This window comes from Hemicordylus capensis, chromosome 1, assembly GCF_027244095.1.
Source record: "Hemicordylus capensis ecotype Gifberg chromosome 1, rHemCap1.1.pri, whole genome shotgun sequence".
Classification (NCBI taxonomy): domain Eukaryota; kingdom Metazoa; phylum Chordata; class Lepidosauria; order Squamata; family Cordylidae; genus Hemicordylus; species Hemicordylus capensis.
Genome location: NC_069657.1, coordinates 134,863,834 through 134,887,186, shown reverse-complemented (window position 1 = coordinate 134,887,186; position 23,353 = coordinate 134,863,834). Strand labels below are relative to the sequence as shown.

Sequence of the window (23,353 nt, the reverse complement as noted above, 5' to 3'; positions counted from 1 at the left end):
AGGACACATCCAGTTTGATTCAAATGCAGTTAATGCTAAAAAAAAAAAGTGATAGCAGTAGTAATCGATAGGGCAATACTTAACACAGCTAAGCCAAACGTACTGGATTCTAAGCAGTCATAAAATATTTTGGGATCTAAGCTATTTGCCTTAACTCGATTGTTGGAATGTGTTGGTAAACCTATATGTGAAAAACAAAGAAAAATGCAGCATTGGGCAGTGTTACACTGGAGGGGCATCCCCTGTCCACTGCACTTGACAGTGGTCATCTGACCCTTACTGATAGGAACCCCATGAGGAGTGCAGTGTGTCTTTGTGCTTGAAGCACTCAGAATGGCATTGCATATCCACACAAGGATTTTTGTCATAAACATTTTTGGTCCTTGTAGTAGATGAGCCCTTTCTCTATACACACCCTGCTTATCTTAAAGCTAGACAATTTACTAGTTAATAACACCTACCTGTGTCTTGGTCAGTGGTCTTCTGGTGGACTCTCTGTTCTTGTAGGGTACTCATGCACATACTATAAACACAGCATGGAAGTTGACATTGTCACATAGGGGTGCCAAGTTGCCTCTCCTCTCCTCTGATTCCTGAATGATAACAAATGAGGAAGGGAAGTGCACTCAAGGTCACCACCATAAAGTAAACAGCAGATGGGTTTGGGTATGGAAGTTGCCTGTGATACCCAGGCTTGGCCCTGCTCCAGGGCCGGACTGGGGGCACTGAGAGGTCAGTGGAATGTATGTGGGGAGGGCGCCGCGTTTTGAGCAGAATGGGTGCTGAAGGGTGGGAGTATTCACTGCTGCCGAGTGCAGCGGGGCATAGGGGCGCCCTGCGGGTGGGGCGCACCAGGAATATGCCCTGTTGCCCTGCTCCTCCTTTATCTTGCAATGGTCCACAAGTCTACAGGCCCAATTTTATGTGGCACAACAAAATAAGAACATGTTTTTGAGAGAAATTATCTACCTTAAGATATGCAGTCACTGGCCCTTAAAGAACAGAAACTATTCAGACCAAAAAAGCAGTGAAGGGCAAATGTCTTCTCATATAATTCCACTAATGTTGCAGTCTACAGTAATGAACCTGTTCCAGCCACAATGTCATATAGCAGAAAACACGTACGACTCTGAAGAAACAGCCTATGTAAACGAGGAAGACATCTTTGCCAAGCTGAAAATCTGGAGAGAGCGTCATTATCAGTAAGAATTCAGATTTAGTGTCTAAATCACGAGTCTTTAGAATCTGTCAAGTGAGCTCCCCCCCAAAAAGCAACACATTTTAGCCTCCCAGAGCTGAACTAATACTCTGCAAAAACAAACTGGCTTTTGTTATGAGTATATGTCATGCAGTTCTCTAAGGGAAGTGGGGAGGGAGGAATATTGCTTCTAGCTTCTTGGTTAGCTCAAACCTGTGTTGCTCCAAGTTCTGATGAGGAAAAGAGGGCATGTCCATACTGTGTCCACTGGATCATTCAGAACATTCACAAGTTATAGGGGGAGAGGGCTATGGAAACTCTTGTGCTGCTGCCACAAAATCTACCCCTTGCTTTGAGACTTGCTCTAGGTAATTTTATGAGTAACTTCTGCTTTCTGCTTGTTCCCACTGACATCCAAATAAGCATTTCTGCCATCTTGTGGCAATGCTGAGGAATTGCATTTCATTTTTAAATTCAGGCGCTTTCCATACCAGAATTAATTTGTCACCATGGAGTTATTCACACATGGCTTCATGCTGTGGGGTAAATGTTGAGCGAAGCCACTTCAAATTACACTCGCAACTTTGAGGGAAGAAGCCCCTCCCCTCTGCTCTCGAGTTTTATTTTAGTGCAAGTTCACATCGCATGCATTTGTGATTTTTCTTCTAGCCAATGTGGCGGGGGGGCGGGATTTTTAAAGCCTATATCTGCATTCCTAAAAGGGTGTATTCCTCTTATCATGTTAATGATTTTACGTCACTGCCTCTCCCTATTTGCTCCGGCGGTTTCAGAAAAACTCCTTAAAACAAGTATTTTTAAAACCCGGAAATACATTGAAATAAGCTAGAATTCAGAAGACAAAACCCAATTTGTGTGTGGAGTCCTTCCAAGGATCTCAAATGGACTTTGGGGTATGTTTGGCTGGTGTGTGACTGCACGCACTCGCTTCCGGGGGAGATTTGGAGTAACAACCATGTGTGTAAAGCCTCCTGGAAGTTATCCAGACATGGCTTCATGCTTCAGGGGTATCCAAAGAGCAAATCTACTTCTTAGCAAAGTCACAGCTGTTTAATTTGGGGGATTAAATAGACCATTCCCATAAGGTCGGCTCATCTCAGCATTCCCTGCAGATCTTTTTCCTATGTGTGTTCCCACAGCTTGCTCTGGGTTTTTCCTCCAACCAATCACATCCCAGAGGAGCCGGTGAGAGATTCGTTGATAGTTTGACAGTTGGCATTCTGCAAGATTGACTAGTCACAGCAACAGAATGCTTAACCCAAAGCAGCAAATGTATCTGCGTGGATATTCATAGAAACCACTCCCAATATTTTGGGGTCATTTTTATCCTTACAACATGCATAAAAACTGAGGAATCCTCTAGGTTGAATTTATTCATGTGAACAAAATCAATGGGCTCTATTTTTCAGCAATTCCTCCCCCACCACACACATGAATCATCCCAAAGTTTTCTTTCTCAGCTTACAAAAATGAATGAGAAGTTGGAAAGATGCTCTAAAGTGATTTTTTTTTTTAACCCCGGATATAAATCTGGGCTGACTTCTTGACAATTCACATTTTGACAGGGCTTAATTAGTACTAGGGCCCACCTAGAACCTTCCAAACTATGTGAAGCAAGGGGGGAAGCCCGTTTGAATATGTGAAGAGTGCCGTTGCGGTCACAGCTGAGTCCCAGGCTCTATTTTGCCCACACTCTGTCCTAGGTAAATACTGCCAAAACTGCATGATTGATCACAGGTAGCTTCTCTTCCCTCCAGCCTCCGGTTTCCAGCCAGCTTGCTGGGAAAAGGCAGGCTGTGGGGGAGGGGGAAGGCAGGCAACCTTGAAGAAGTACACAGCAAGCAGTGTACTTCTAGATCTAGAAGCAGGGGTAAGCAGTGAGGTGGCCAAATTTGCAGATGATACCAAACTCTTTCGGGTAGTGAAATCCAAAACTGATTGTGAGGAGCTCCAAAAGGATCTCTCCAAACTAGGTGAGTGGGCAACAAAGTGGCAAATGCACTTCAGTGTTGGAAAGTGTAAAGTGATGCACATTGGGATGAAAACCCCCTACATCAAGTATACGCTGATGGGATCTGAGCTGTTGGAGACTGATCAGGAGAGAGATCTCGGGGTCGTGGTGGACAGCTCATTGAAAGTGTCGACTCAATGTGCAGCAGCTGTGAAAAATGCCAATTCCATGCTAGGGATCAATAGGAAGGGGATGGAAAATAAAATGGCTAATATTATAATGCCCTTATACAAAACTATGGTGCGGCCACACCTGGAGTACTGCGTACAATTCTGGTCACCACATCTTAAAAAGGACATTGTAGAACTGGAAAAGGTGCAGAAGAGGGCAACCAAGATGATCAGGGGCCTAGATCACCTTTCTTAAGAGGCAAGGCTACAACACCTGGGGCTATTTAGTTTAGAAAAAAGATTACTGCGGGGAGACATGATAGAGGTCTATAAAATCATGCATGGTGTGGAGAAAGTGGATAGAGAGAAATTCTTCTCCCTCTCACATAACACTAGAACTAGGGGTCATCCCATGAAATTGGCTGCCAGGAAATCTAGGACCAGTGAACAGAGGTACTTTTTGACACAACACATAATCCACTTGTGGAATTCTCTGCCACAAGATGTGGTGGCAGCCAACAACCTGGATGGCTTTAAGAAGGGTTTGGATAACTTCATGGAGGAGAGGTCTATCGACAGCTGCTAGTCTGAAGGCTACAGGCCAACTCCAGCCTCAGAGGCAGGATGCCTCTGAATACCAGTTGCAGGGGAGTAACAGCAGGAGAGAGGGCATGCCCTCAACTCCTGCTGTAGGCTTCCAGTGGCATCTGGTGGGCCACTGTGTGAAACAGGATGCTGGACTAGATGGGCCTTGGGCCTGATCCAGCAGGGCTGTTCTTATGTTCTTCCAGTGTCCAGAGCCCTTTGTTATATTTCTCTTATTACAGATTCCAAAAGGGCACCAGCTCTCTGTTTAGCCCATTTCAATAACAGCTTGGATTCTTCCCAAGCAAAATTAGCCACAGTCGGGAAAGCTGTGGTTTTCAAACTGAGAAACTCCCCTTCCCCACGACTGTCATACTCCCTTTCCAAGTCTCCCCTTGGCAAGACAAGTTGCCAAGTAGCCTCCTCTGCTGACTCTTGGCATGCCGCAAATCCACCCAGCAAATTTTAAAAAACAACAACACACATACAAGTGTGTGTTTTGAAAAAAGCCAATTTATTGGCAGTAGCCCCTGCACACATCACGGAGAAGTGTCAGGGCGTACCAGAAACCTCAGTTTTTTCAGAAAAAGCTGATGCAAATAGAGGATTTTTTTTTTTTTACCCTAATACTTCGGGCTAAGCTAGAATGCGCAGCCCTAATTTGGGGAAAGCCAGAATCGTGTGAACTGGCCCCTGATATCTTGCTGCAACTTTGGGGTAAATCGGTCTGATATGTGAACTCTCACCCTCCATTCTGGAGGAGATGCGAGCTAAAAGCCATGTGTGTAAAAGTCCCTGGGGCATTTTCAGACAGCAGGTTTTACTGCGAGTTTGAAGTTGCCCCCTAAAAACCACAACACAAAAAGTGGATTTTTTTAACCCCATATATAAATCGGGCTACACTTGAACGTTCAATGAAAACCCCGAATCGTGTGTGAAGTGCTCCCTGATAGCTTGCAGGGACTTTGGGGTAAATCTGGCCAATATGTGAATACACCCCCCCATTTGGGAGGAGGTGCAATCTAAAAGCCAAGCGTGAAAAACACCTGTAAGCCAAGGTCCTCCACCCATGGGTGGGATAGCTTATCTTCAGATTGGAAAGCAATAGTCTGAATAACAAAGATGCCTGTGATCCATGTTGTACCCATCCTTGGTTCATACTGCTACCCTCACCCATCCTCTTTGCTGATTGTGGGTATTGTGGTGCCAGCAAAGGAGACAGTCTGCATGACTGAAAGGCTTGGTGAGGTTTCTTCAGAAGCACATTCTGTTTTAGTGTGGAGTATGTTTGTCTTGTTTAGCTATAATAGTTAAGTATTTTATGCAGTGATGTCTATGAATTAGTGCTTAGTTTTAAACGTAGCATGCACTATGGATGTGGCAAGATTAACATCTAACTAAATGGATGCAACTTCTGACAGGCGCCTACAAGACCTCCAAAAGGAGAAGTCTGCCCAGGTGCTGAAAATAACACACAGTGATGACGAGGAGGAAGACTGCAGTCTGAGTGACAGTTGTGATGAAGAACTGAAAGAAATAACTGAGGAGGACATCACGGAAAAGATTTCATCAGATTCCTCCTTTCTTTCTCAGCCATCATCAGGTACAGAGCTAATGGGGCTCATCCAGATGACTGCATCCCTAGATTCAAAATCTTACATTGATCGTCTCAAAAGCAATAATGTAATAACCAGTCTAGGCATAATAGAGAGAATTTTGTGAGGAGGGATAGCTACACTGTTTACTCTTTTAAAAATATAATCCAGTTATATTGGATTAGGTTGAAATATTACATCATTCCAGAGCTGGAGAAGAATGCTTGGCCTCCAAAACATCATATCAAGGCACTGCTGTGAAAGGAGGGCGTGGCCTTGCTAGGCTCTACCTTGTGCTGGACTTGGACCATAATAAAGAGGATGGATGGATGGCCTTGCTTGCTAGTGTTCCTCCTGCATATTTTTAAAAGCCACACTAGCACTTCTGTGCTGAAGTGACACAGTAGAAAAGTGTTTAGCCTCTGAAAGCATATTTTAAAAGCTTCCACAGTAATGATTGAGGCTTGTATCTTTCAATCAAAGCTAAACCTCTTGGCTGTAGGAGGATACAACTTCATAGTGCAGTGTGCAGGTGTGTAGAATAGACAGCTTTTCTGTAATATATAACTTAAATATTATGTACAGAGAGTTTTTTTGACTCTGTCCTTCAGGATTTTGAAACCTTTTCTCACACCTAAATGAAATCAATTGGAGTTCAGGCCATTCTTCACACCCTAATGAAGAAGAATGCCTGAACTCCAAACCAATGTGAATTAATGAAAGCCTCTCCACTGAGTAGCTGTTGAGTTACTATCTCAGGTAGGGTGAAAAGCTCTGCTTCTAAACTGTTGTGCTTTCCTATTGCATTTCAGATTCAATGCATGCCCTGGAAAACTCATTTCCCTCCATTATAAAGCACTCTCTCATACCCTCTCCTCCTACATGCCCCTCACCAGCATCCACACAGAGAGAAACAGCTGGGCTTGTCAGAGCCAGACGTCTGAAAGTAGCCAATTTTAAAAAGGCAGCTCCTCAGAAGCCGCATACTCCAATTGTGAACAGAAATGCAATGCAGTATGTTGTTGAGAAGACGGCTGTTCTGAATCTCTGCAGAAAACCCGATACCTTATCTAATGCACCAGTCTTAGGCCCAAGACACAGGGCTTGTGGCAGTGATAGCAGGCAGACCAGGAGGCCCATTTCAGGACCAGCAGCAGTTGGATCAACAAACATCAGGTTTGGCTTCCATTCTTGTGCCAGAAGCACTAAAACGAATAGAATAAACCTGCATGGGATAAAGGCTGCCTCACTAGCACTGAGAACATTTTCCAAGGGATAGCCTTGTTAAGTTTCTTGCCCCCGCAAAACAAGGACTCTGTGGCACCTAAAAACTAACACATTAATTTCAGCATAAGTTTTCATGGACTGATCGATTAAGATCTGGATCGAGATCCGTCGATACCCATAAGAATGGGTTCTGCGCCTGCACAGGAGTCACGCGGTAGCCATGCCTGAGCTTGTCGAAGCGCCGAAGCCACGCCCCCACGCTGAGCGTTCTATATAAGGCGTGTCTTTGGCGCGAAGTCCCTCAGTTCTTTTCCGACCGCCTTTGCGTTTGGACCTCGGTCTGCCACCTCAGCTGTTGGAAAAGTTCCTCTCTACATTAAGAACGAGTTCATCCTCTACTGACTGATTTTTGGTTTTGACGACCTCGGAACGGACTCCACTACGAGTGTGAATATGACTGAGGAGAAAAGATCTTTTAAATGGTGTGAAGGCTGCAGGGCGAAACTCCCCTCCAAGGACCTTCATGACCTTTGCTTATTATGCCTCGGTGAGGAACATAATGTCGCCTCCTGCAAGATTTGCCTCTCTTTCTCGAAGCAAACGAGAAAAAACCGAGCGCTACGCCTTCAGGCCACTATTTATGACGAGGTTCTGAGCCCCTCCACTCCGGGTACTCCTCGTCCCTCGACATCGACTTCGTCTTCAAAATTGCCCCCGAGGGCGGAGTCGGCACCTCCATCAACGTCGAGCCGCCACCGAAAGTCTTCCTCAGCATCGAAGAGAGTTGATTCTTCGAAGCCTACTTCGATACCGAAGAAACATTCTAAGTCGAAGGAATCTCCAGCTCCTTCGCGTGTATCCAAGTTATCCACATCGACATCGAAACCGGTAAAGTCAACATCGACGCCGTGTACATCTTCTTCATCTTCCCCATCGAGACCGGATCTTCGTTCAAGTGGACGTAACGACTCTCCTTCTGGGCGTCGAAACATAGATCGGCATAGTTCTCCACCTAGAAAACGTCGAAGATCCCCAGACCTGCCTCCTCGTACTCCATCTCCACCAAGAGTATCGAAGTCGTCAGCTTTACCATCAACATCGGGGATTCCATCGACCACTGCAGTGCCACCAATGACGACTGATCAGTCGGCGCTACCTGCTCCCTCGATGTCGACAGCTCAGTCGATGCCGACAAATCCTTCGATGTCGACGGCTCCTTCAGCATCGACAGTTGCCTCGATATTGACTCCTGCTGTTCAACCGGTGCTTGCCTCGACGTCGATTTCGATGCCGATTGCTCGAGCTCTATCGCCAGCTCCGACCCCACTACACTCGGCTTCGCCATCTACACCGTCGGTCGGTCTTCGAGATACTGTACTGCACACCCCGGTCCTCACTTCTCAGGTGACGCCACGCTGCCCACCTCCTGCTTTCGAGATCATAGACGTCGATGCCGAGGATATTCTACCATCAGCGACTCGCTCACTGCTTTCGCTATTGGACTCAACGTCGAGTAGACGGACAACCTCTACCTTTAAGGGTTTCTTGCCAACAGATGCAGGCCCATCTCAACCTTCAGTCTCCACAGCACACTCCTCCAGACCTCAATCCGCCAGCCAAGGACGCTCCCCGCTAACATGGCACACCTGTGAATACCCCCAGGATCCCATGGGTACAACTTCACCTGGAGAACCATATGTGTTTGATGACACCGGGTCTCAACGATTGCCACTGCATTCTGTGTCTACTGTATCTACCCAGACGCAGTGCCCAGAACTATTTCACCATGCTTCACAGACTTTTCCTATGAGCACAAGATCTGCCTCCATTCAGACAGATGTCCTGCCACACTCATCTGTCAGCACTGAAGAGACACAAACCATTGCTCAAACTAATGGAAATGAACCGTCTCCTTGCTCCCCCTCTGAACATTATGGTTCGTCCGATTTTGAGTCGGATTCGGATGAGGACAGTAATATTGCGGATCCTCCAGTGGATGTGGCTCCACCCACGTATGTATCTCCAAATGATGAGCTAAAAGCTTACCACAAGCACATTCGTGCGATGGCGGATTCCCTGGGGCTGGACATTCGCTCTCCTTTGGCGACAATAGATGATCCGGTATACAACTTTATGCTTCAGTCTCAATCTACCGCTCCAGTGGCACTCCCTATGCTACCAGTGATCACTAGGGCGGCTAAGTGCGCTTGGGAAGTACTCCACACCTCCACGCCAACTTCCAAGAAACTTGAGAGCCTCTACCGGGTACAAGATAAGGACAATGAATATTTGTTGAAGCATCCGGCGCCCAATTCTCTTGTTATTGATTGCGCCACCTCTTCTAAGTCAGGCAAACGCCATACAGTTCCTCCGGATAAAGAGGGCAGAAAACTAGACCTTTTAGGCAGGAAGGTGTATTCGACTTCGTGCCTTTCGATCAAAGTGGCCAACTATGCGGCCTGCACGGCCAAATACACACATGGCCTCTGGGAACTTTTGGAAAAAGACCTGGAATCTTTGCCTATACATGAGTTTAGGGCTAAGTTCCGCCAGACCTTGGAAAACACTGGGGATTTGACTCGTCGCCAGCTAAGCATTTCTAAACACCTAGCGGAAAGTGAGTCCAGGGCCATGACAGCAGCTATCACTCTACGCAGGCATGCTTGGTTGCGGTCCACTAATCTCCAGATGGACATGAAAGAAAAGATTGAAGGCCTCCCTTTCGATGGCTCCGGTCTTTTCAGCACCACCACAGACGCCACAATGGAACAGTTAAAAAAATCCAAGTTCACGGCAAAAACCTTCACTGCTGCCCAATCATCCTCCGGGCAGTCATCAAGATACCGACCCAATTATGGAAAATACAGGCCCAACTATCGAACCCAAGATCGCCGGGATTTCAGAAAGCCATATACCCCATATCAAAAGCGAGCCTACCAGCAGAGGCATAAAGCTTCTCAACCCCAGCGTTCCAAGACGCAGGACAACCAAAAGCGTCTTTGAAAATTGCAATTGCCCATTGACACCTCCTCCTCTCTCCCTTTCCCAGCCAGCGCGGGTACCGTCCTCACCACCGACTATTCTGTCCCAGCCAACCATCAGGCTGGCCAGCCATGTCCCCGCATGGCACCACATAACATCAGACAAATGGGTCCTGAAGATTGTGAGCTCAGGCTATGCACTCGAATTCAAGACCATTCCTTGTTTTATGGGGATGAAGCTCACTCCTGCATCGGATCTCCTGAGGGAAGAGGTGAAGGATCTTCTTTGCAAAGGGGCAATATCCCCGGTGTCATGGGCAGACAGGCTAGACGGGTTCTACTCCCGTTACTTCCAAATTCTCAAACGGGATGGGGGTATACGACCCATTATGGATCTCCGTCGCCTGAACAAATTCATTCACGTCCGAAAATTCCGCATGATGGCGTTACAGCACATCCTACCTCTCCTTCAGGGAGAAGAGTGGCTTGCAACGCTGGACCTCAAGGACGCCTATTTTCATATAAGTATTCGACCTTGCCACCGAAAGTACTTACGTTTCACCGTCGGACGGGAAGTGTACCAATACAATGTATTGCCCTTCGGACTGTCTACCGCACCGAGGGTCTTTACAAAATGCATGGCTGTGGTGATTGCACACCTACATACCAGAGGGATTGCTATCTATCCATACCTAGACGACTGGCTTCTGGCAGCAAAGACCAAAGAAGAGTTACTTTCGCATATCCGTTATGTGATAGATCTTCTCCACGACCTAGGTGTTCAAATCAATTGGAAAAAGTCACATCTACAACCGGTTCCGGTTATCTCCTACATAGGAGCAGTTTTGGACACCAGAGTGCAGAAAGCGTTCTTACCAGAGGACAGGTTCAACTGTATTGGAAACCTGATTCGTCTCTTCCAGCAACAACCAACCCAACCAGCCCTTGCCGTCCAACGCCTTTTAGGGCTGATGGCTTTGTGCAATGCGATTATACACTTCGCTCGCCTAAAAATGCGCAAGCTTCAACTATGGTTTCTTTCTGTCTTTCACCCATGCAGGGACAATCAAGACAAACGCTTACTAATGCCTCCTCAAGTCCTTCGTTCTCTAACGTGGTGGACGCGCCGAAACAATCTGCTCAGTGGGGTCCCCTTTCAAAATCCCTCCCCTACTGTCTGGCTGACCACAGATGCATCTCTACAGGGTTGGGGTGCACATTGCAACGGGCACAAGATCCAAGGCAGGTGGTCTCCTCAACAAGCCCTACTACACATAAATTTCCTAGAGCTACTAGCAGTTTTTCTGGCTCTGCGAGCTTTTCTTCCAATCATACAAGGCCAGATTGTTCAAGTCCAGCTCGACAACACAACTGCACAAGCATACATCAACCGTCAGGGCGGAACGGTGTCCCGGAGCCTGTGTGCCCTCAGCGTCCAGCTGTGGCACTGGTGCATCCAACACCAGATTGCCCCTGCAGCAGTACACATCAAAGGCCTGGAGAATGTATTAGCCGACGACCTCAGTCGGGTCTTTTTGAAAGATCACCAACACGAATGGGAACTACATTCAGAAGTCTTGACCCCGCTCTTCGACCAATGGATATTTCCCTCCATAGATCTCTTTGCTTGCTCCACGAATACAAAATGTTCCCGTTACTGCTCGAGAGCGGGCCACGATGCTCGTTCTCTAGGGGATGCTTTTCAGCTGAACTGGTCCGAAGAGACTCCGTACATGTTTCCCCCACTCCCACTGATACCCAGGGTAGTGGCACGTCTGCTGTCTCAACCGACCGACGGGATCTTGATTACCCCTTGGTGGCCAAGACAACCTTGGTTTCCGCGGCTACGCAGACTGTCCAAGAACTGTTACCACCACTTACCTCAGCGCCTGGATCTGCTGACACAAGACGACGGCCAGATCTTGCACCCAGACGTACTCACCCTTCATCTGACCGCCTGGCGGATACTCTCCTAGGACGAATTTTGCTCAACCAACGGAAGGCATCCACTCGTAAGAATTATCAGAGCAAATGGCACCGTTTTAAAATATATGCAAGGTCTAGAGGGTTCTTACCCAAGCAGGCTTCGATCAAGGAAGTCTTACGTTACCTAACGATACTAAAAACTCAAGGTCTTGCAAATGTCTCCCTTAAGGTCCATCTGGCTGCCCTCTCCGCACAACACCCGGGCAGTGATGGAAAGACTTTGTTTTCCCATCCGTTGAGTAAGGCCTTTCTAAAAGGTCTCTCGAATGTGTACCCGCCAGTTAAGCCTCCTGTAGAACCATGGAGCCTATCTCTGGTTCTTTCATCCCTCACTCAGCCTCCTTTCGAGCCCATGGCCACATGTTCATTGAAACTGGTCTCCTGGAAGACTGCCTTTTTGATAGCAATTACTACTGCTAGACGAGTCAGTGAACTCACAGCACTCAGAGTAGACTCCCCTTATACTATCTTTTATCCAGACAAAGTCCGAATGCGTCTGGATCCTTCTTTTTTACCTAAAGTAGTGTCTTCCTTCCACCTCAATCAGGATATAATCCTGCCTACGTTTTTCAGACTTCCTTCCACTTCCTTGGAGAGATCCTTGCACACTATGGATGTACACCGTGCTCTGCTGTTCTATATGTCCAGAACACAAGACTTTAGAGCCTCCAAACGTCTCTTCGTGTCTTACCAGGGCTCTTCCAAAGGTTCCCCAGTCTCCAGACAACGACTGTCGAGATGGTTGGTGCAGGTGATATTGTTCACATACAAACTACAAAACAAAGCACCTCCAGAAGCTATACGGGCCCACTCCATTAGAGCCCACGCTTCCTCGGCTGCACACCTAGCAGGGGTTTCTTTCACGGACATCTGCAAAGCAGCTACATGGTCCTCTGAGTCCCCATTTATCAAACACTATGCCATAGATGTACGTTCTGCTGCAGAGGCTTCATTCGGGAGAAGCATCTTGAAAAGGGTGCTGCCTTAATTCCTACTGCTCCCCTCCTCCTTTTTTGGAGCTCGCTAGACACCCATTCTTATGGGTATCGACGGATCTCGATCCAGATAAACAGGTTGCTTACCTGTAACTGATGATCTGGTAGAGATCCGTCGATATCCATAAGACCCTCCCGACCTCCCCTCTGCAGTAGGACTACCTTTATGTGCATTGCGGTGTGCAGCCCTTTGCAACGTCCTTTATTGAGCACTTACCTTGGATGAACTCACCTTCGTCTTCTGGATGGTCGTCCTCCACGGCGGTCGTCCAAGAACTGAGGGACTTCGCGCCAAAGACACGCCTTATATAGAACGCTCAGCGTGGGGGCGTGGCTTCGGCGCTTCGACAAGCTCAGGCATGGCTACCGCGTGACTCCTGCGCAGGCGCAGAACCCATTCTTATGGATATCGACGGATCTCTACCAGATCATCAGTTACAGGTAAGCAACCTGTTTTTCTGTCAAGTCAGTGTTGACTCTTAGCAAGCACATCGCTAGATTCTCTCCAGGATGATCTGTCTTCAGTTCACTTAATCAGAGGCATGAAGTGTTTTATATAGATGGACATTGAGAGAAAAAATACAGGTGGGATCAAGAGGTTATGAGAGAGGTGTAATAAGTGACAAGGATTATGTAAAGTAAAGTGATGATTCACAGCAGCAGTGATAATAGCAAAAGCAATATTCCTGGCTGTGCTAAATTAAGTAAACGTTGCAATAGGAACAATGGTTCCCTGTTAGAGTTTGAACCACAGTCCTGTGAACGATGGGATCAAATGGCCATGTAATGTGAGGTATAGTGGTGACTTGTCTTATATGAGGCTGCAATACATAGGAGAAGTACAGTGGCTGACATTCTCTGACCCCCGTGCTGAAAGTTTCTTGGCAGAGCATACCAGATACGGATGGGAGGTGGGAGTAATTTTCATGTCTCTCCCTCCCTGTAAAGTTCTGTCCACTTGTATAAAGACGTTCCTCTGGACTTGGCAACAAGTGGACAGGGCTTTGGGAGGCAGGGAAAGACAAGAAAATCACTCTCCCCTACACACCAGGTCCACTGTGCAAAGAAGCCTTCAGTGCAGGGATGCTGAAGGCTCCTCACAGACCCTCAGCTTTCCTTGCATCACTGGAGGGCTGCAGAGAATACCAACCACTGGTAATTTACAGCAATATAATAAAGTCGTTCACACAACCATTATTAGGCTTGGGAGGGAAGGTGAGGGGAAGGCAGGATTTAACTTAGCTTCCCCGCAGATGATCCGGTACATGCACATGATCGCCACTGCAGCAACCAGTGTGGCATGCCAGTGGCTGGAGAAATGCTCCCTGGCCTCTGGGAAATCCCACAATGCATTGTGCGCTGAATGCAGTGCATTGGGGGATTCCCCCATCAGATAGGCACCTGCCTCTGTGTCTCCTCAGGGTGCAGAGACACCTAATCCCTGCAGCTGGGTTAAGGTTGCGTTTGCACCATTAACATCGGCTTAGAGCCAGGCTTAACAGTAGGGTTAGGCTGAGCAGGAGCTAGAGATGTGCACAGAACCAGCGACTGCCAGTTCAAAGGTGGGGGGATAGCTTTAAGCACTGGGCAGGGTGCTCTTGCCTGCCCCCCCCCACCAGTGCTGTGTGCAAAATTGGTGCCACGGGGCAGCAGCATCCTTCTTTGCTGCCTTGGTGCATCGCGGACCACAATTGCCCGGTGCACATGCACACATGTACCATGCACTTCCAGCCACTTCCAGTCCGTGATGCACCAGAGTGGCAAGGAGGTACGCTGCTGCCCCACAATACCGATTTTGCACACAGTGCTGGCGGGGGAAATACAGGAGAAGGAGGGAAAGAGCACACTCCCTAGCCCTTAAAGCTATCCCCGCCCACCATGAAACTGGTGGAACTAACTGGTTCGGAGGTCTGTAAAAGGGCCTCTGAAACCGGTTCAATGCACATCCCTAATGTTCGCACCAGGATCCATGTGGATCCTGGTGCTCCACACAAGGAGCCTAACCCAGGCTGGGCTGCCCTAACCTGGGCTAGGCTGCTTGTGAGAACAGCAATGTTTCCAGCTGAATTATTTAACATATGTAGTGAGATAAGAAACCTTGGTTTTTATTCAAGCCAAAATGTATAGAATCAAACCTTCTGATGAATTCTAGTTCAGCTTCAGTTTCTCACTGAAGGCTCCCTTTGAAGTTCCTTGGTTGTAGAACATTTGGCAATGTTCTCAAGACACTCTTGCTGACCTGAAAGTCACCATTTTACTGTTAACGAAGTTCAAGGGGCAATTCCAGCAGAAAAAAAAACCCTGCTGTGTCTAAAACACACATTGCACATAACAAGTAGTTTTGGTTCTCAGTCTTTTAAGGTGCTATAAGATTTTGTTGTTTGAAGACATTGTGGCTGTAACCCAGCACAGAGTGACACACATTTTGGCCGATTCAACTCAGTGGCTTAGGTGTATCAAAGTCTTGTCAGATTGTGGCCACAGTTTTTTCATCTTTTACATACTGCGTGGCAGTTGATTCTGAAACATATTGCCCTCCTAAAACAAGAAGAGTTGCGAGCAGTTTCATTGGCACATGTCCACTGTGCACTTCCCTTTTGCATATTACAGCTATCTTTGTTATGTGCAACTCTAGTTTACATGTGCTTGCTGCAAAAGTGTGAGGCATCTTTGTATATGGTTTGTATTTTACTCTCTAAAGTTTAGAGGGCAGTAGACTACTGACTCTGGCTGTAGTATTTATTTAATTATTTGACATTTCTATCCCGCTCTGTATTGGCATCAGCCAACTAGAGCCAGCATGGTGTAGTGGTTAGAGTGCTGGACTAGGACCAGGGAGACCCAAGTTCAAATCCCCATTCAGCCATGTAACTCGCTGGGTGACTCTGGGCCAGTCAGTGTTGAGGGTTTTCAGTTGAGCACAATATGCCAATACAATCTCTACAACGTATTGATACTAGCTCACTTTATTGTAATGTGTTTCTTTTTCTCTTCAGAACCACTGTGGATAGAAATTTTCACAAGATGATCAACGTTCATCAGCCCATTGTCCGGTCATGTACCAAAACGCCAGAGAGGTTTGCAGCCTTGAACATGGTCCGCCCTCTGACTGCCACAGCTGCCCTGCAGAGCTTGCCGAGCAGGCCGAATATCTCAACTGTGGTTCAAAGCAAGACTCCCAGATTTTAGGAGATGCCCTCAGCAGCTGGGCGGAGGCTGTTGCCAAGTTACAAAAGCATTCAGCGGCTGTCTGTGTTTCCCATTTTCTGATGAGCAACACAGGCTGACTTCCCTGACTCATCCTGATCATTGCACACAACTGTGCCCCTAGGCAAACAAAACAGTTTCGAAGAAGAACTGGATTTACCACAAACAAAACTAAAACTGTGACAAGAGAATCTGCAGCTCTCCAATCAGCCATTTTATCGGCCATCGTAAGGAAAGAAGAGGCTGTTTGTGGCACTGTAGCCCCTTCCAGAGACTACATGCCCTTTGTCTAGAGTAGCTACGTAACTGACCTCATGAGCCAGGGCGGCCCCTTTGACTCAACCAGTGGGAGGAAGGTACAGACAGTCCTTCAGTTCCCTCAGGTATCTAGCTGGAGCTACTGATGTGTCAGCCTGCTGTCTAAGGGATGCCCTCCCACTGCAAAATGCATAGGGGAGTGTGTGTTGCTACAACAGTCCTGGATTGGAATGGAATGGAGTGTGCTCTCCAAGTACAGAAGTCTCACTTGCAAGACACAGCCTACTAATGGCCATTCCACTCTGCTATGTAAATAGTCTGGCTTATTTGAAAATATTCTTTCAAATATTTCATTTGCCCTCAGAAGAAACTCATGGCATTCATCCTGAACTGCTGTCATACCAGAGTGGGTGGGTTGTGTTTTCTCCAAGCCAGATGATCTTGTAAATATGTCAACTGTTCTGCAACTTATTTTTCCAGTTTACTTTTAGATGGATATAGAAGAAAAATTTTACATGAGCTTCCTCAGTTTGTAGAGAGCTTGGCCTATTCTCAATTACATTTTAACTCTAAATTAGAATATAACGTGCAAGTACTACCAATTCTTGTAAAGTGTGGGCTGGTTAACACCTAACTAGGCTGTTGTCAAGCAGCTGCCCCTGTCCCCACGTATGCGTCCCATGGATAAAGCTAACATGTGAACCGGGCAATCACTGATACAGCTGACAGCCAGAAAAAATGCTGCTGTCACCATAAGCATTGGTATTGGCTATATCGGCGAGTGCCCAGTTCACACGTTACCTTTGTCCACACCAATTCCAGGGATAGAGGGGACTGCTTGCAAGAAGAACAAAGCTTTTTGTGAACTAGTATTGTGAATATTTTGAAACCAAGTACTGTAATTTTTAAAATTAGTGCCAAGATATTTTCAGAAAGACTGTTTATAATGAATTATGCAGAGACCCACCTCTAGGCCAAACTGAAGGTGACAGCAACATTTCGGAGTGCTTAAACATGGAACTGCTTCATCCCATGGAAGTGTGGGGTGCTTCTGATTGTAAGATCAAAAAGGGTGCACAGCGAAGGGGTGCTGAGCCTCCCTGCTGCTGCCACCCACAACTGACCTCTTAGCAGCAGCCCGTCTCCCCAAGCGCTTTCCTCCTTGGCTGAGTGCTGAGCCCAGAGGAAGTGCTTGGGGAGACAGGATAGTGGGGGGGCTGAGCAGCCGGCACACTCCTCACCCACAGGCCTCTTTTGCTGTTCCAATCCAAAGCCCAACCCCTCCTTTCTGTGCAGTGGGGGCAATTCTGTGTTTATACACATGTCTAGTTTACCCAAATTATTTGCTGAGTCCCCATTTGTCTGCAAAAGGGATGGGCCTGTTAAGGCCAGCATATTAACAAATAAGATTGAACATCTCAGCTGATATGCATGGTGATGATCAAACTACTCTTGGAAGCATATTCACAACATGTTAATATGCGTCTCCTTTTCTCTGCCTCCTAAATCCCTTCTTCCTCACCTTTATGTGATGCTGCCACCTTCCAGGATAGGTAAGCAGGCACCAAGCATCATCTGAGTTGGAATTGCAAGCCATAAAAGTAAAGATACCTGTCAAAGAAACCACAGTGTTGTGTTGTGTTGTGCTGTGTATTTAAAGAAGTAACATGAACCTCCTTTTCCATTATTCATCAGCATATCATGTAACAGGACAGTACCGCCTTAGATGCAGGTCAGTGGTGGTGGGGACGTAAGTCATGTGCTTGAAACCATATTTTGAGCGAGCACTCTTCTGTCCTATCAGGGCCACCATGGGAAGCGTAGTATCCAATGTAGTCTTGAACTCCTGAAGAAAAGCACACTGCTGTCATGAAGATATCAGTATGAAAAGAAGACACATGCCTGGCATTTGCCAATTGGACCTCATCAAATGTAATTACACAGTTCATCCAAGCCCAGTATTCTACCACAGGGAATTAATTATACCTAGCAGCTATAAAGACTATTAGAAGGAGTTGCAGGCATAGCTCTGTTTGTAATGGATGTTACATTGATGGCTGATATGACTCTTGGTGTCTCAGCACAGCAAGAAAACTGAGCTTCACAAACTGAGTAGCAGATGAGGCACGCTTGTGGAATAATTCATTATGCTTATTTATTTTATTTTTTAAAATGGTAGCCTGTGCCCACTGAACATAGTTCCTGTATTGCATGCTGCTCTTGGACCCACCTACCTAAAAATACCTTTCCAGAAATTAAAGTTGGTATCTGATTGTTAAATGGGAAACATCAAGGTGCAGGATATGCAAATGCCAGTGAAACCCCTAACATCTGCCTACCTAGGGAAGCATTGCAGATTCAGAAGCTTCATGCTTTAAATCTTAGCTCTCAGCACAAAGAAGAAAAAATATTTCTCTTTTGAAAAATGCAGTACCTGAGACAGAAGCAGAAGATGCTTGCTAAAGTAGCTTAGCAGATGAGAAGCAAATCCATTTAGTTAGCCTATGAAAAGTTAAGAAGCGAAACACCTTTTTTTCCTTTTACAAATCCATCTAAAATGATAATGCTAGTAAAACACTGACTGATTGTGCAGATGGAGAAGGAGAAAGCAGAACAGGTCAGTCTCCCCTAAAGATTCACAATAACATTTCTGTCATTTGTATAAAGCCTGTCAAGCAGTTTTGCTGTTATGTCTTATCAAAAGGCTCCTGGAAAAGGCATATTACATGGTAGAATATTTTCAGTGGAGTTTGATGTGACTTGCAGAGCTGCATCAAAGATAGAACAGCAGGAATTTTTGTCAAAAAGAAAAAAAATCAAGCCTAGAAATGTGCAAGGTATGGGCGGAGGGCAGGGGCTGTTCCTCTGAAGACATGCAATACCTCTGATTTGTATTACCACAAAAATATTGTGAATCTATCACATAAATTAGACATGAGATGCTTTCGTATTCAATGTTATCTGTGGCTCTCTTTATGTGGTTTTCCATAGTTAAAATCTAGCATTGGCACCCAGGGAAAAGGGGCTATCTGAAGGGAACTATATATATATTTATTTATGTATTTATTGCTATAGCCTATCCTACACTCAAGCCACCTAATGGTGCAGCGGGAAATGACTTGACTAGCAAGCCAGAGGTTGCCGGTTTGAATCCCTGCTAATATGTTTCCCAGATTATGGGACACACCTATATCGGGCAGCAGCAATATAGGGAGATGCTGAAAGGCAGCATCCCATACATGCCACTGGAGATGGCAGTGGTAAACCCCTCCTGTATTCTACCGAAGACAACCACAGGGGTCTGTGGTCGCCAGGAGTCGACACCGACTCGAGGGCACACTTTACCTATCCCACACATGTGGAACTCAGCAAAGTTCCTGAATCCAGTCTAATGTTACCACCTTCACATACAGATATCAGGAGACATGGTTAGCAGTAAGAGAGGAAGAAGCACTGATGCTTTTAAATCTTTATTGGAGTAAATGGGATTTGCTGCATACTATCCGATTGTTAAATAAATAAAGGTAGATGTATCTAAGCAGGCAAGGGGAAAAGAAGAGAAATTTCCAAGTTAATAACTCAGCAGTACCAAGAGGAAGCCTTTCCAGATCACTTATTATGTTGGCCCAATTCCAGAGCATCAGTGTTTTTTATCAGGGAATGAGGGGCAGGGGAATATAGGTCTGCTCCTTCAAGTACCGTATATACTCGAGTATAAGCCGATCCGAATATAAGCTGAGGTACCTAATTTTACCTAAGAAACCAAAAAAACTGATTGACTCGAGTATAAGCCTAGGGTGGGAAATGCAGCAGCTACTGGTGAGTAGTACTGGAGCAGCAGGACGAATGGAGCCCATTGTGACCAGTATGTACTTTATTACAGGGGGACATTTTAGCACGGGTAGATAGATGACTCGAGTATAAGCCGAGGCTGATTTTTTCAGCATATTTTGGGTGCTGAAAAATTTGGCTTATACTCGAGTATATACGGTATGTAAATATACTCCTGCAGTTTCTGCTTGGCTACAGCATTTGAGGCTGAAAGACATCATCTTATACTGTGTGGGAGGAGGCAATGGTAAACCCCTCCTGCATTCTACCAAAGACAACCACAGGGCTCTGTGGGCGCCAGGAGCCAAAATCGACTTGACAGCACACTTTACTTTTACAGAGTTTTTTAAAAGCACAATTTGTGGACTCTGTGGTCTGAGGACCTCCAGATTAATCCCTGCTGTCCCACCTCTGTGGCTTCTCAAAGTATCCCTGTGGATTTGCTATAAAATCCCAGACTAGGTCACTAATAATTCAGTAGCTGGTTTAAAAGATGGCCTGACACAGAGTGTACACTTCAGTAGGTTTAGAACAATTAAGGTTATAAAATTTACTAAAGGCTATCCTATTTCAATCGCCTATCTGTTTCCAGTGTAAGCTTCCCTACTGCATTTTATAGAAAATGGTTCACATCCTCAAATCCATTTTGAGATACTTAAAGAGGTGTATAAACCCTGACTGTGAGAATAGAAACCTTGAGTGCAAGAGCTCCAAGTCCTCTAACAAGAGCAGAAGATGGGATGTACGTTTCTTTGGAAAAAGAAAGAAAACCGCAGAATCCTCTTTATTGCTTCTGCTACTTTCTGTAACATCTGTATATTGCAACATCTGTTTATTCAGGAACTTGCGCTATGAAGAAGTTGCAAAGCATTTACAGACACTGGAGTGCTGCTAGCCTCTCTCTGCCTTTGTGACAAAGAAACTTAACGTGCTCTAGCTTTTGGTTTTAGACTTTACTTACTCTAGCTTTTGGTTCCTCAAGAAAAGGCTGCCATGTCGGACAAGCAAAATAACCTTCCTCACTGATTGAAGAATGGCTTTCTTTGACCACTGTAATAATAAACACAGAGTGCCTTATTAGTATGAAAAACAACCTTCCGCTTAGGTATCTCAAATGTTTCTGTACTTTGGCAGAAATAAATACAGTTGGACATGGGTATCTAGTCCCACAGAGCAACAACGATTTATCTCAGTGAATGTGGAAAAACACACAACCCCCAATGGGTTTCAAAGTATCCCCATTAAAATAACCAACTCCAAATGTCATTACTTGGGGTATTTTACCCTGTGCACAAAGACCAGGCTGACCAAGAGTGGAGGAAGACTGTTCATTTACTAGGAGCCATGAGATAAGGCAGAGGAGTATGAGAGTTTTCAGTGTCCGAATGTTTTCTTCTTGCTGTTGTAAAGGCTTAGTGGAGTCGCAGCCCAATATGAGCCATAATCACCAAGCTTCTACAAGCAATCCAGGAGCAGCAGTCAAAGTCTCTCATATAAACATGAATCCCAAAGCAAATCCCATAGGATCTTAAGGACCAGGTCCCAAACCTCTCTAGCACCAAAGACCATCTGGGTATCCAAATCCTGAAAACCAACAATTTCCGAGCTTCCAAAAACTTAACACGTTCCTCACAAGATCTTCCACATTCCCATAAAATATGATCAGCCATTTCTGGAAGGCCACAAACAGAGCATAATTTATCAAGCAAATATAACTTGTTACGTAAACCATAATGCCCGTATAATATTCTTAACATGGCAACCTGCAGAGTTCTATGGAAAGTACCCAAATAATTCATTTCCATGAGATTTGGAAAACATTCATAAAAGTGATGTCCTGTACAATCTATATCCCACTTCTGTTGCCATTCAGATCTTTAACAATCTCACATATTGACATTTAACCTCAGACTAATGTTTTCTTTATTACATTTATATCCAGCTTTTCTTCCATCATTAATTCAAAGCATGGAATTCCCAAGTGATTGCCCATCCAGGCACTGATCAGATCTATACGAGCTCAGCTTTAGCATGATGATTCATATGCTCTCAGAACATGACCTGGGCCACAGTGTTGTAACTAGGGTCAGACTGGTTACTAAAGCATCTATGCTAACTGGGCAAAGAGGCACCGTTTACCATGGTGATTCTCTTTATTTAGCAGGGGGAGAGTAACTGGCCCTATCCACCTCCAGCATAGTACTTCCAGTGACTGTTGCTGGTGTGTGTCTTATGTTTCTTTTTAGAATGTCAGCCCTTTGGAGACAGGGAGCCATCTTATTTGTATTATTTGTTTTATTTCTCTTTGTAAACCGCCCTGAGCCATTTTTGGAAGGGCGGTATAGAAATTGAATTAATAAATTAATAATAATAATAATATAATATATGGATTAACCTCTCCATCCATCCCCGCCCCCATCACCCTGTACCACCAGTAAGTGCACCTGCAGTAGATAAGAGCATTTTCGGCGGACCAGGCTTCCCATTCTGGCTTCCAATTATGCCATTTAGACAGGGGTAGTCTTGGAGTTGGGCAAGATGGGCAGAAAAGGCACTCCTTACCTAGAGTGCTATTTATCCTTGACTTGAGCACTGCCTGAGCTTCAGCACATCTTAATGTAGATGCATCTGACCAGAGTATGTGGTCAACACAATCCTCATCAGAGTGAACTGGAGTTCCTTCTTGGCAGGAACAGCAAAGCCAGTGGTCTCCCCACCCCCTGGATGGATGGTTTTGTTTCATTTGTTTGTTGCAAGTAGATGGATGAACCATTTGCAACAAGTTGTATTTCTCAACACTGCAATTGCCTGCTGCAGCAACAGATAAAGGGAGTGGCTGTAGCCATTTTTCATTTTCTGAACAAATGACAAAGGACAGAATGGGACCAGCAGCTGTCTTTATAGTCTAAACAAACAAAAGAAGGAGAAGAGAGTAGGTCACCTGCAACAACAAAAAAGCCTAGAATGGAGGAATAATTGTATTGCTTGCGGTGCTCCAGGGGAGGTTTCTAGGGATTCCTAGGGAGGATAGATTATGCCCATGTGGTATGAGGAAAGTTGAATCCATCCAACATGTTTTGTTGTGCTGTCCATTATATAGTTAAGATGCTCCTTATTAACTCCTCTTCTGACACCCTTTCCAGGTTGCTCAGGAGATTTTTATGTTTCCTACCTTCTTGCAGATAGAACTTTAGATGTCACCTTTAAGGTGGCCAAATTCTGTTCTATTGCAGTATTGTTACGGCAGCGAGCTCATCTTTGATTAATTATAAAACTTTACTGATTATTTATTCGTGGATATTTATCTATATTTATATATTTCTTTTTTTCAATTGTATCTTTCTATGTTAT

The 23,353-nt window shown here is 45.6% G+C and overlaps 2 protein-coding genes across 6 annotated transcripts in view; one reads left to right on the top strand and one right to left on the bottom strand.

Moving 5' to 3' along the window:
- LRRC56 (leucine rich repeat containing 56) overlaps positions 1 to 17,794 on the top strand; it is a 110,645-nt gene extending 92,851 nt beyond the window's left edge. For 4 of the 5 annotated variants that reach the window (XM_053283522.1, XM_053283520.1, XM_053283521.1 and 1 more), the window contains exons 11-14: positions 1,072 to 1,202; positions 5,344 to 5,525; positions 6,330 to 6,693; positions 15,703 to 17,794. In XM_053283522.1, coding sequence (XP_053139497.1) covers positions 1,072 to 1,202; positions 5,344 to 5,525; positions 6,330 to 6,693; positions 15,703 to 15,895 — 870 coding nt within the window. In that variant the 3' untranslated portion in view covers positions 15,896 to 17,794. The remainder of the gene's footprint in view (positions 1 to 1,071; positions 1,203 to 5,343; positions 5,526 to 6,329; positions 6,694 to 15,702) is intronic. The other variant, XM_053283524.1, reaches the window with a different exon arrangement.
- The window catches only part of LMNTD2 (lamin tail domain containing 2), a 99,667-nt gene continuing 94,090 nt past the window's right edge, over positions 17,777 to 23,353 (bottom strand). The window contains exons 16-17 of the mRNA XM_053249387.1: positions 20,964 to 21,052; positions 17,777 to 18,017 (exon numbers count right to left, since the gene is read on the bottom strand). Of these exons, the coding sequence (XP_053105362.1) occupies positions 17,871 to 18,017; positions 20,964 to 21,052 (236 nt within the window). The 3' untranslated portion in view covers positions 17,777 to 17,870. The remainder of the gene's footprint in view (positions 18,018 to 20,963; positions 21,053 to 23,353) is intronic.